A 13,121-nucleotide genomic window follows, 5' to 3' on the forward strand; every position below is an offset into this window, starting at 1 on the left:
TGTTGGGTCTTCGTTTCTGTGCGAGGGCTTTCTCTAGTTGCGGCGAGCGGGGGCCACTCTTCATCGCGGTGCGCGGGCCTCTCACTGTCGCAGCCTCTCTTGTTGGGGAGCACAGGCTCCAGACGCGCAGGCTCAGTAGTTGTGGCTCACGGGCCTAGTTGCTCCGCGGCATGTGGGATCTTCCCAGACCAGGGCTCGTACCCGTGTCCCCTGCATTGGCAGGCAGATTCTCAACCACTGCACCACCAGGGAAGCCCTTGGGTTTTGTTTTTTAACTTTTTTTAATTGAGATATAGTTGATGTACAGATCAACATGTTACAGATGTACAACATAGTGATTCACATTTTTAAAGGTTATACTTCATTTATAGTTATTATAGTTATAATAAAATACTGGCTATATTCTCTGTGTTGTAGTCACAATCAGGTTTAAATTGCACATCTTTGTTGTTCATTTCACCTTACATCTTTGACATACAGGAGTCCAATGTTCCAGAAGGGATTTTAAACTCCTTGTTAGGCAGAGTCCTCCAACACAGGACTGTATATTGGGTTTTTGATTTTTGGGTTTTTTAAATAAATTTATTTATTTTTGGCTGCGTTGGGTCTTCATTGCTGAGCGCCGGCTTTTCTCTAGTTGTGGAGAGCGGGGGCTACTTTTCGTTGAGGTGCGCGGGCTTTTCCATCTCAGTGGCTTCTCTTGTTGCGGAGCACAGGCTTTAGGCGCGCAGGCTTCAGCAGTTGTGGCTCGCGGGCTCTAGAGTGCAGGCTCAGTAGTTGTGGCCCACGGGCTTAGTTGCTCCGCAGCATGTGGGATCTTCCAGTACCAGGGCTCGAACCCGTCCGTGTCTCTTGCATTGGCAGGCGGATTCTTAACCACTGCAACACCAGGGAAGCCCCCTATTGGTTTTGTTTTCTATGGAAAAAAAAAAAAAAAAAAAAAGGATGCTCTAGCAGAGCAGCACATGGGAACAGACACAATATTTGATGATGATGATGAAGATGAGGCTGAAGAAGTAGAAACTGAAGGTAGTCAGGGATCTGATGGATATGGGTGTTGGGATATGCTGACTTGGCTACTGGGTATGATGGACCTTCCAGGAAGGGCTAAGCTAGTATATGGCCCAGAGGATGGGGAGGAGGGGACTACATGGCCTCCAATGCCCGAAATAGCTTTTGGTAACCTGAGGAATTGGAGTCAGGGGTTGAGCTGGGGTCACGTGCCTGGTTCTGGCTCCTGAGTGGAGGTGAACAAGGAAGTTTGCCAGCCGGGTTCTCTGGGCAGCTGGAAGGAGGAAGAAGGGCTAGAAGAGTTATTTTTAATATTATTCAGTGCACAGAAAGAGGATTTCCCAGGAGGGAAAAAAGGGATATGATATAGGTAACACAGTTACTTCCAGGGCTCAGGGAGATGCACAGTGTTGGGGAGGAGGAGGCCGGAAGTGGTGGCAAAGCCCTCTTATGCAAATAGTCCTTCTGGATTCCACTACTGAATTCATATTTGGATAACTCTAGGCAGATGCCTGCCTGTCTTTAAGCCTCAGTTTTCATTCTTCTAACAAATGTCTACTGAGGATTCACCATTGTATTCAGCCCTATACTAACTAGTTTGGAGGTAGAAACTTAGAAGTAATGGTGTCGGGAATTCCCTGGTGGTCCAGTGGTTGGGACTCTGCTTTCACTGCCAAGGGCGGGAACTAAGAGCCCACAAGCCACGACGTGCAGCCAAAAAAAAGAAAAAGAAAAAAAAAAAAATATATATATATATAATGGTAGGTTAAAAAAAAGTAATAGTGTCTACTTTTGTGGAGTTTATAACCTAGGAGAACATACACATGCACATGAAACAACTAGAGAATATAGGATTCATGCTACTTTATGCGGCATTATGTGTTCAGAATAATGTAGAGAGATGGGTTCAGTCAAGAGGGTCTTCCTGGAGGAGGTGTGTTTTGAGTCAGTACTTGAAGGAAGTTATCGATGTAGAATGACAGGGAAATGGCAGGAAATTGGTTGTTTCAAGTACAGGGAATGAACTAGGAAAAGCTTTAATGGCAATAATTACCTAATCTAATTAGTAGGGGGTACAACAAGCAAACTGGCTTGGCAGGCCTATTGTACCCTGGAGATTCTGCGGCAGTTAACTCGGTTAAGGCATAGTGTTAATGAGGTCACAGTTTAGTTATGTATCCCAGTTAATTTCTGTCTTTTATCCGGTCAGATCCTTACTCCTCACTCTAAGCAGCTGTCTCACATGTGTAAGCACTTGGTCAGAGGGGCTGGACAAGAGAGTGGGGTTGGAAAGAGTAAATCTGTCCCTCAAGATCATATGCCCTTCTGAGAGTGGCTCCCAATTATCATCTTCGAACTGGAAGGACATACTGTATCTTGTTGGGGGGAGGGTTCTGAGGGAAAAAGAAGAAATGTTAAAAGAGAAAAAGAAGTGAGATCATTCCCCAATTTGGGACTTCAGGTATAAATAATTTAACGTAAGGATTGAAATGCCTTCCTTACAAAATGTCACATGTAAACCAGAGTTCAAGGGAGGGCTCCTGCTCCTTGAAATCCAGATAAAATGGGCTCAAACTTTATTTATTTATTTGTTTGTTTATTTTGGCTGTGCTGGGTCTTAGCTGCAGCATGCAGACTTCTTAGTTGCAGCATGCGGACTCTTAGTTAGCAGCATGCATGCGGGACCTAGTTCCCCGACCAGGGATTGAACCCAGGCCCCCTGCATTAGGAGCGCAGCTGAGTCTTACCCACTGGACCACCAGGGAAGTCCCAAAATGGGCTCAAACTTTAAAAATCAATCCATACCCAGTGGAATTCCCCAAATGAATGCCAATCTCAAGGAGTAAGGAGAGTTGGAAGGTTTACATCTGTTTTCAGGCCCCTGTTTCTGGACAAGATGTCTCTCTTCCCTACCAATTAGACCCTAAAGGCAAAACAGTCTTTAATTATTTCATCCTCCTACCCTAACCCCCACAACACTACTCAGATAAAACTTTCCTGAATGTGGAGAGCATGACTGAAGACTTATGCTCTAAAGACTAAAGCAGAGGAGGGGCTTGCACTGTGATAACAAAAACATCTTTAAATGCGACAGCAGACACCACCATTCTTAAAATGTCCTTCCTCTACTCCACTGTGGGAGAATTTCAAGAGCTCTTGCACCCACCTAGATCCAGTCTCTGATTGCTGATTTCTCTCTCCTCTCTCTCTCTTTCTTCTGTCTCCCCACTTTTATCAAGGGCACTTTTTTTCTCCTTGTATCATGATTGAAAGCAGTGTAGTGACATTTCCTTGCCTGGGTTCCTGCCCATGAGGTCTCACCTTTATCAAGTGTACACTTTTCCAGGCAAAGATGGTTCTCTACCGCAAAAGTAAGTCTGGTTCTTCTCACCCCTTCTTTCTATAAATATTAAAAGGGAAAACTATGCAAAGTCTTAGCCCAGATCTTGGAACATTAATTTCCTTTCTCAAAGATGCAAAGCACAGCACTAGGTACTATGTGCTACAAAGATGAATGGAACTTCTAACTATAAACAAGGCAGAATATAGTAAAGTCTCTAAGAGAGACGTTCAGAAGACCAACGGCATATGCTGTTGACATGCCCAAGAAGTCGCTTCTGTGCGTATGTACCAGGTCCGTGACCACAGACTCGGCAAGTAGCTTGCCTGGTGAGCTCGCTCCACGGGGCCATCTCTGCAGCTTCTCAAACACCCCCTCCAGCGCCCTTTCTCGCCAGAGGTGTGAAACTACATCTCCCGACAGGCCGCATGGTCCCCTTCCTTCCCCCCTCTCCCGGTCCCGAGCCATGGCAACGGCGTGACGTGGGGGTACTGGGAGCTGCGGGAGCAGCGGTAGCGGCTTCAGTTCTAGGCAACCCGGACGCCCGGGCAGGAACAAGGGGAGAGGAGCTACCGCCCCGCGCCGCCCCTGCGCTCGGGGGCCCTGAACTCGCCCGGCTGCCGCTAACCTCCGCTCTTCCTCTGGAGTGAGGAGTGCGCAGCTGGTATCAGAGCCGAGAGGGCAAGGGAGGGTAGCGCGCATGGCCTCGGCAGGCGCGCGGCGACTCCCGGCCGGGACGCGCGCGGCGGCCAGGGGCTGCAGCGGCCTCTCGCTGCTCCCGGCCCCGCCCCTGGTCCCTCCGCGACCGCCGGGACCAATGAGGTGAGAGGGAGGTGCGGGCGTCGGGGCTGGAGCTAAAGGGGTCGCCCAGGACCCCGAAGTTGCAGCTCTGGCTGCAGGCACGGCGGGAGGGCGGCTGCGGTCGTATCTTGGGGTCTAATGTAGAGCTTTAGGGAATGCTTTTGCAAGTTATTCGCGAGGCAAAGTCCTCGAGGTGGGTGCCCAACCACTTCTTGCCCCTCGCGGGTGCCCTGGCAACAGCGGGCTTGGCGGGGCCCCGGGGACTGTGATGCTTCCTGAGAGTCCTCGCTTTCAGCAGTAGGGTAGCCTCCAGTCAAAGGCACCCGGCGCTTCGCACGCATCCCACTTTTCCCCAACTCCTCCCCCGGCACTGTCCTCCGCCGCCCTCGACCTTTCGCACTCGTGACTGCCTGGCCAAGGGAGCCTGGCGGGCTGCAGCAGGTGCTAGGCGGAAAGCTTGTTTGGACGACCTTCCTCTGGGATGCGCCCCTCTTCCCCTTCACCTGGGAATGGTTGAGGAACACAAGGAAAGAATCGTAACGTGTTTCTCCTTTCCTTTTGGCCTTAGATTTCTGATCTCGTGCAGCCTCTTCTTGCCCCGGGCTGCCCAGGTCTTGGCGGCTGAGGCTGGCTTACCTCCCAGCCGTTCCTTCATGGGCTTTGCTGCCTCCTTCACCAACAAGCGAAAGGCTTACTCCGAGCGTAGGATCATGGGGTGAGCATCCCCTCCTGTCCAGCAGCCCTCCACATTCACTTTCCCGCCAAACAAAAAGCATGTTCAGGCTGGAACGTAAGGGTAGCCGTAGTGGGCAAGATTCATCCCTGGCTGTCCCATGCTTCCCAGCTATATTACTGATCCTTTATCCTCCTCTGCCAGCCTTCCAACCTTAATTCCCCCCTTCCTGGTTGCTATGCATGTGCATTGTGAAACGTGACTAGAGTTGGACAGTAACATTAAGACAACAGGATATTATTTCTCTGCTGACCTGACTTCAGGTATTCTGAGCACAATATGAGTTAACACTTAACTGAGCACTTACTACTGCTAGCGGTTAGGCTGCTTAGGTGTTTTACCATAGATTTTCTCATTTGATCCTTTCAACAAACTTATGAATCAATTACTACTATTACCTATGATTCACAGAGGAGATACGGAGACAGTAATAATTTACCTAGGGCCACACTGTCAAAAAGTCGTAGAGCTGGGATTTGAGTCCTTTTGTGAATCATCAGTAAAATCGACAACCTCTGTTCTCCCTAGATGGTCTTAGCATCAAAATAGTAAATGCAAAAGCACTCTGTAAACTGCAAAACTTAAGGTAACATTAACGTCATGGAAATTTACACATTTGCTTTCGCAAAGTCATTCACCCAGGCTTATTTGGCATCTCTAGTTCCTGAAGGTGCATGATTAGTGGGCATGGGGGGAGGGTGCCTAGGGCAAGGAGGAACATCACCCATCTGGCAGTTCCTTGGCCTCTCTCTGATTCCTTTCCCTAGGTACTCAATGCAGGAGATGTACGAGGTGGTAGCCAATGTCCAGGAGTATCGTGAGTTTGTGCCCTGGTGTAAGAAGTCTTTAGTGGTATACAGCCGCAAAGGTCACCTGAAGGCCCAGTTGGAGGTTGGCTTTCCACCTGTTATGGAACGTTATACTTCTGCTGTTTCCATGGTCAAACCTCACATGGTCAAGGTGAGGTCTGTCTGGGAGGGATTAATCAGGAAGTTTTGTGTTCTCTGGCATTTTTACGTTTAAAGGCTATTGTGGCTTTCCTTGTAATGATTTTTTATCTCCACGTGCCAAATATTTCACTAATAAAATATTAGGAGAGGAAAATGGCTTTCAATTCCTTCTTATAGCCTCCTATACCTGATACAGGTTTAATTTCATCGTAATATTGTTTAACTACCTGACTGTCCTATTCTAGGCTGTTTGCACCGACGGCAAGCTCTTCAACCACTTAGAGACCATTTGGCGGTTCCGTCCTGGTATTCCTGCCTATCCCCGAACTTGCACTGTGGACTTCTGGGTGAGTCAGGAGGCTGTATAGCACAGGGCTACCTTGTTGGGGGGTTGAGCTGAGGTACTGTGACAGTTATTTCACAAGTCAATGACACTCTTCACAGGTCTGAGCTTGTATCAAACTTTTACTTTATACTCAGTCCCAGGGCCTTTGAGGGGATCTAATGAACTGGAGCGGGAGGAAAAGGCACTGAATAGTATCCTTGCATTTGGCCAGGGACTATCCAACATGGTCTTGAAGAGTTTCTGTTTCTTACCCATTCCCAGATTTCCTTTGAATTTCGTTCTCTGCTGCACTCCCAGCTGGCCACCATGTTTTTTGATGAGGTTGTCAAACAGAATGTCACTGCCTTCGAGCGCCGGGCAGCAACCAAGTTTGGTCCAGAAACAGCCATCCCCCGTGAACTGATGTTCCATGAGGTGCACCAAACTTGAGGCAAAGGATTGTTCCCTAGCCTCACCTCTCCTCTCCCTCCTCACCCAATTCTCTTATTTATTTCATTTGGCTCCTGCTCCAATCTGAGAGAAGAGTCTATGTTCATAATACTGTTCTCCCACTCAAATTGGGCTCTAAGCTGGCTGGAAATGCTGGGGGAAAGAAAAGGCAGGGAGGTATGGAAAGGAGACATGCTTAGGAAAGGGTCAGGCTCATCTTGAGAGCCCATATGCCTGATGCCTGCAACCTTCTCACACTGAATTATAATCAGGACTGTATGGTTGTCTCTGAGCTCTTGTCAAGGTGCCTTAGTGTCTGACCAGGGGAAGACAGCAACTTTTCTTAGGATTGAATAAATTGAACTCCTTTCTCTGACACACAGCTACTAGGTAGTCAATAACTTTGCCTGCTCTTGGGGAAGGGGCAGGATAAGAACCCTGATAAATAAAGGGATATTTGCTTGTGGCAGGGGATGAGGAGGGAGGTTTACTATTTTTAATGCCCTCAGCCCCTCAGGAGATGCCTGAGATCTGGCCCCAGCTTGAAATCCGTATGACCTCACTTTAAGAATAGTTCCATGCTGCCTGGCTAGTGGAGAGCAAGGGGCTTTCTCCCCATCATTGCCACAGGAGGCAAGGAGCAAAAGAGCACTGAACAGTTATACTCTTGGGTTGTACCTTATTCTTCCACTTGGCCTGAGTTTTTATAAAATTTCAATAAATTAATTGTGACAGTATGAATTTGGCTTTTATATATTGCTTCTCAGGGGAATAATGTAGATATAGTAGAGTAGTAGAAAGTCATGGCTTCCTTCCCTAGGGGAGTGAAGGTGCAAGAAGGCCTCTTGGACACAGTGTCCCTGCTAACTATAGTAGCACATTCTACAAGCCAGGACCTAGTACCCACTCCCTTGCCTATTTATAGACTTTTTCAGAAGGTCAGTTGCAGCAGGAGTCTCAGGACAGAGTAATCTGGTCTCAGACCTCCCATATAACTGATGCCCTCCAGACCACCTCTTATTCTGGGGGATCCTTAAGGGAAGCTGCAAAGAACTGGTGTTTCACGAGGTACCAGAGCCCTCTAGAGGCTCAGATCTTGAGTCAGCAGTCCTACCTTAACTGCCCTTGGTACAGTTTGCTCCTTTCACCCAATGGGCTGGACCAGCTTCCTTGGATTAGTCACATAAGCAGTTGTGAGGTCTCAGCTACAGTCCTTGAGTGTTCTACCTTATGACAAATTTAGGAAGGATGGGGGCTAAAGATCAAGGACTTCTAACCATGAAGACAGACGGCAATCTCCTTTGGAAATCTCACAGGGAACCTGTCTTCTGATTAGGGTAAATGAATGCCAAACCTACCTCAAGATAAAAAAGATGCACAGGATAACATAACCCACCAAGTCCAGGATCTTGCTAGCCAGAATCCTTACCTGATTCTCCCAGGCCTTATTTAATAGGCTCAAGCATTGTTAATAAAAACATTTATTTTGCATTTTATACAGAACAACCTGAAGTCTGCATCATGACTTGACAGTTACCCAGGGGTTTACAGACAGTATTATCCATCTCAACAGCGTGGTTCTGGGGATTTGGGATCCACACAAACACAGGCAGGAGTTGCGAGGGAGGAAGGGGGCACAGCAGGAGTGTATTTTTAATCCTTTCTTGAAAAGAAAAGGCAGTAGAGCATTCTGAGTCACTGGAAACCTGTGCATATGGGGCTTCTAAAACAAACACTGTACTGTGAGCTCTTGGGGAAGGGGCAGGATAAGAACCCTGATAAATAAAGGGATATTTGCTTGTGGCAGGGGATGAGGAGGGAGGTTTACTATTTTTAATGCCCTCAGCCCCAGTACCTCATATTCAAAGGAGACCATGTCCAATCTCATTTCTCTGTTCAGAAAGAGGTGCTAGTACCCCTGGGATCAGGCCATGAAGATACCATGCTGGTCATTCCCAAGTCCCTGTTCTATAGCCCACAGCATATTAAAGGGGAAAGAAAAAAGGTCAGAGGGTAGTGGCTTGTGTTCCAGGGAAGTAAAATGCTTAGTTCATATTAAGCACTGATAAAGCCAAATAATGGGAAAGAACCACAATATCATACAGTGCTGTATACAACCTGCTGAAAGAGGTCTCTCTAATAGGGACCAAGAGGGGAAGGTCCAGAGCAACCTTGGCTTGAGGTGCAGCAGGTATAGAAAATCTGGAAAGAGGTGAGTATTCAAGTAATAGGGAATAGAACACTCCCAGGTCTTAATTTTAATGGGATAATTTAAAAAAGAGAAATAAAAATCAAACACTGGGTGCCAGTCACAACAAATACCATGGCCTTTATGATCACCTGGTATCATTAAAAACAAACAAACAAACAAAGCCAAAGCATAACCAATCGGTCTTGCTAGGAAGTGTCTGTGTGCATCGGAGAGGTTAATGGGGCTTGGTATAGGTGACAATCCAACATGATTCCTATGGAAACAGAAGGGGCAGGGTCCTGGTTTGCTGGCCTATTAAGGGGTGGGCAGAGTAGAACCAAAAGCTCTGCTGAAGTGACTGCAGATTCTCTGCAACCAGCTTTGACCTAGGGAAAGAGGAGCCAGATTCTCACTCTGGAGACTGGGTGGGGGCACAGGTAAGCCTAACCCGTACCACATGCATTAGTCCTGGTCACCCTACAGTTGATGGGCAACTCATACCAGGCCGGGGAGAGGAGCTGGTTAGGGAAGAAGGGGTTACTTTTCATCTTTTAAAATCTTAATTAATATCTTAACCTCAAACTTATCATCAGTGCCTCAGATACAATTTAATCTTAAGTCTTTAAAAGCCCCCTGAAACAAAAGTATACTTTTTTTTTTCTTTAAGATCCCTCACTTTCCGGTAGCTAGTTTCTCCCAGTCTTCAGTTTCACCCAGACTTACACTCCACAAACTTCATCAGACCGTCTGTGCTCATGGACTTGGGCCTCTCTAGAGGGAAGCCTAGGGCTCGGCTCCAGATGAGCTGTGCTAATACACCCAGTGCCCGTGATACCCCAAACAGGACTGTGTAGTAATTCATCTCCGTCATGCCATAGTACTGTAAGGTAAAAGAGAAAAAAGTTTTGTTAAAGGCCCACAGGTAGTGGCATGTACAAGTCCAGATTGATTAAAAACCTTAACCCAGTTAGCCTTAAATAGAAATGACTGGGAAAAGTATAGCAACTGGATTCTGAAAAGAAAGCACCCGTTTCCTCCAGCCCACACCTCCCCCCTACCATAGGCAACTTTAACAAAAGGGTAAGGAAGGAGGTGTGAGAGTCCTTGTTCTGACTAGGGAGTTGATTTTGTGCATGGCAGAGAACAGTAAGGTTTGGTATAAATTAGAGGAAAGCAGGGAAAGGAGGACTCACCTGGAGCAGCACTCCACTATGAGCATCTACATTGGGCCAAGGATTCTTGGCCTTGCCCTGTTCTAGGAGGACATTGGGCACAATCTTGTACAGCTGAGCAACCAGCTTAAACATGGGGTCCTGAGGCAGGTGTTTCAGAGCAAACTCTCGTTGACAGGTATATCGTGGATCAGTCTTCCTTAGTACTGCATGGCCATAGCCTGGGATAACCTACAAAGGATAGGGGGGGAAAACCAGTTGTATCCTCAGGTAGAAATTTTTGTCTTTTCTGAATTCTTTAGGGTAGACAAATGGAAAAAAAATCTCCTCTAATTTAGGGAGTTATCTCATTCTTTTCTCCTTCATTCTTCCAAATTATAGAACTTGAGTCTTGGCTTCTTTCCTAGTTGCTAAGCATCTCTGCTTACCCGTCCTGAGTTGAGTGTGTTCCAGATATAGTCTCGTAACTTCTCATCTGACACATCTTTGCCAACTTCCTTCTGTAGTTGTGTCAGCCAAACAAGCACTTCCTGTGGGTAAGGTTTGGAGAATAAAAGAGTGTCAATGCATATGCCAGGAGAGAACTCCAGGATCAGAAACAAAGCATGGCAGTAAGAAAAACATGGAGCAGGAGAAGAAAAAGAACAGTCTTACCTGATTTGCCAGCCCATGCAGGGGCCCTGCCAGCCCATTCATGGCTGCTGCGAAGGACAAGTAGGGGTCTGAAAGGGCACTGCCCACCAAGTGGCTGGTATGGGCACTTACATTGCCACCCTCATGGTCACTGTGGGGAAGTAAGAAAGGAGAATCAAGGCCAAGAGAAAGGAGAAAAAAGGGGCAGATTATTGAAACACAGTCCTTGCTGTTCTCTTATCGTCACATACTAGCCTAGCTATGGATTCACACCAGCCTATAGCTAGTCACTTATACATAAGCTCTTGTAAGAGATGTCCCAATCTTATTATCAGCCTTTGTTCACTAATCCACAGGGCTGGAGAGGTTACTGCTTGATGATGCCTGGCCTGCGTGCCAAGCTCCCTGACTCTCACTGCAGCTTTAACAGCAATGGCCAGAAGAGGGAGCTCCTGGAAAGCCAAAGGACCTGTCTAATGTGAGCAGCTAGTACCTTTTCCTAGCTAGAAGCACTATCTTACTCTTAGCGTGGTTATGGTAATTTTTCTAGACCTCCTGACCTTCTTTACCAGACCCCTTTCTTGCCTTGTACCATCCCATATGCTGTGTTTCCATCTCCTTGCTGCCTACCACCTGTTAAGGAGTTTGGGGTTTTTTTTGGCCTGCTGCATGGCATACAGGATCTTAATTCCCCGACCAGGGATGGAACCCACGCCCCCTGCAGTGGAAGCACAGAATCTTAACCACTGGACTGCCAGGGAAGTCCCAAGGAGTTTTTCTTAATATTCACCACCAATCCAGGCACCTGGTGGCTATGGTTGCTGGGTCTCCCTCACCTGTGGATGGTGAGGTACAAGCGCATGAGCTCCGTGAACTGAGCGTCAGTATAGCCTAACATGTTGGTGAAATTGTGGGACCAGTCCAGCTTAGAATCAATGGCCCCAATACTGCTGCCCTCTCGATGGAGATTCCGGTAGATCTTTGCTGCAACACAAGGTAGCTTTGCAATCAGATCCATACAGTCTTCATAAATCAACTGATGGGGAGAAGAGGAAAATGGAGAAAAAAAGAAGAGGAATTATCAACAAGGAAGAATAAGGCAGGGATGGTGTTTGTTCTCTATGGACTGGGCTATTTGGATTGATGATTCTATGCTGGGTGATTATAAACGGAGTATAACAACAATGACCATTTAACTGAATAACTGTTACGACCCAGGCACCGCATTAAGGGATTTATACAAACTATCTCATGTATATTAAAACATTATTCCCAAATTTTTCCCATTCTGCAAAGTATATAATGACCTCCATTTTACAGAAAAGGGAACTGAGGCTCAGAGCATTCAGTTAAATGCCAAAGTCAGATTTTGAACCCTTGTATGTTTAACCATGATCTTTTCCACTACATGACTTTGCATTCAAAGAATGTGCTAAGACACTAGGTTTTAATAATTCTATGTTCCATCTTTCAAAGAAAATTCACCATATACACCAAGGGTCAAACAGTGGCATTCAATTGTTAGTTATTAACAAAGGCTTCCATTTTTTAAGCACTTACTATATAACAGGTACTGTGCTAGATATATTATTTTCATTTTTTTCTTTTCTTACAATAGTCCTGTAAGGTAACATAGCCTTCATTTGTAAAAACTGGGGCACAAGGTTACCCACTCAGCTAATAAGCATCACCTAGCTTAAATAATTATTAACTCATGGCCATGCTTGTTTCATCTATACCCTTACTTTCCCCTCTCATCTCCCAAATTATTTTGAGTGAATCCCAGATATCATATATAACATGTAAGTATTTAAGCATGTATCTCTAAAAGATAAAGGTCCTTCATAATCAAAATCACAAAACCATTATCCTACTGAAAAGAATTTAACAATTCTTCAATATCATTAACTATCTACTCAGTATTCAAGTCCCCCCCACCTCATTCATTTATTATAAAGCTCCCCCTCATTTGTCTGTTTCAGTGAAAATAGCCCACATTGCAACTGTCTGACATGTCTCTGAAGTCTTTTTAATTAATTTAAGTTCCCTCTTAGGCTGTGCTTTTTTTACTTTGCAGTTTATTTGTGGAAAATCAGATCATTTGTCCTGTAGAATTTCCCACAGTTTAGATTTTGCTAGTTATATACCTGTGATGTCATTTAACATGTCCCTCTGTCCACTGTATTTCCGACAGACTGATAGAGCTGGAGGTTTGAGCAGATTCATGTTCAATTTCTTTAGCAAGACTTTTTGATAAATAGTGCTGTGTTCATTTATTAAGAGAAACATATAATATCTGGTTGTCTTTTTGTGATGTTAATAGCGTGCTCAACTTTTATGTCTCAATTTTATCTTCTCATAGGGATTTTAAGTTCCCTTAGGGAGGGTGACAGGGTTTCAGTAGTTTTTTTGGTTTTTTTTTTTTTTTTGGCCATGCTGTGAGGCTTGTGCGATCTTAGTTCCCAGACCAGGGATCGAACTCGTGCCCCCTGCAGTGGAAGCATAGAGTGCTAA

General features: G+C 46.0%; 2 protein-coding genes across 3 annotated transcripts in view; one reads left to right on the forward strand and one right to left on the reverse strand.

Moving 5' to 3' along the window:
* Window positions 1–3,877: 3,877 nt before the first annotated feature.
* COQ10A (coenzyme Q10A) lies at window positions 3,878–7,364 on the forward strand. 2 transcript variants are annotated; one of them, XM_068559631.1, is made up of 5 exons: window positions 3,878–4,174; window positions 4,722–4,868; window positions 5,654–5,846; window positions 6,082–6,183; window positions 6,444–7,364. In XM_068559631.1, the coding sequence occupies exons 1-5, from the start codon at window positions 4,053–4,055 to the stop codon at window positions 6,609–6,611; spliced, it is 732 nt and encodes a 243-aa protein (XP_068415732.1). In that variant the 5' UTR covers window positions 3,878–4,052; the 3' UTR covers window positions 6,612–7,364. The 2 variants fall into 2 exon arrangements, with proteins under 2 accessions (XP_068415732.1, XP_068415733.1); XM_068559632.1 differs by having other exon boundaries at window positions 5,654–5,777.
* A 710-nt stretch (window positions 7,365–8,074) lies between these two features.
* CS (citrate synthase) overlaps window positions 8,075–13,121 on the reverse strand; it is a 28,092-nt gene continuing 23,045 nt past the window's right edge. Inside the window, exons 7-11 of the mRNA XM_068559630.1 lie at window positions 11,444–11,643; window positions 10,629–10,758; window positions 10,403–10,504; window positions 9,996–10,205; window positions 8,075–9,682 (exon numbers count right to left, since the gene is read on the reverse strand). Coding sequence (XP_068415731.1) covers window positions 9,512–9,682; window positions 9,996–10,205; window positions 10,403–10,504; window positions 10,629–10,758; window positions 11,444–11,643 — 813 coding nt within the window. The 3' untranslated portion in view covers window positions 8,075–9,511. The remainder of the gene's footprint in view (window positions 9,683–9,995; window positions 10,206–10,402; window positions 10,505–10,628; window positions 10,759–11,443; window positions 11,644–13,121) is intronic.

Source organism: Eschrichtius robustus, chromosome 13, assembly GCF_028021215.1.
Source record: "Eschrichtius robustus isolate mEscRob2 chromosome 13, mEscRob2.pri, whole genome shotgun sequence".
Lineage (NCBI taxonomy): Eukaryota > Metazoa > Chordata > Mammalia > Artiodactyla > Eschrichtiidae > Eschrichtius > Eschrichtius robustus.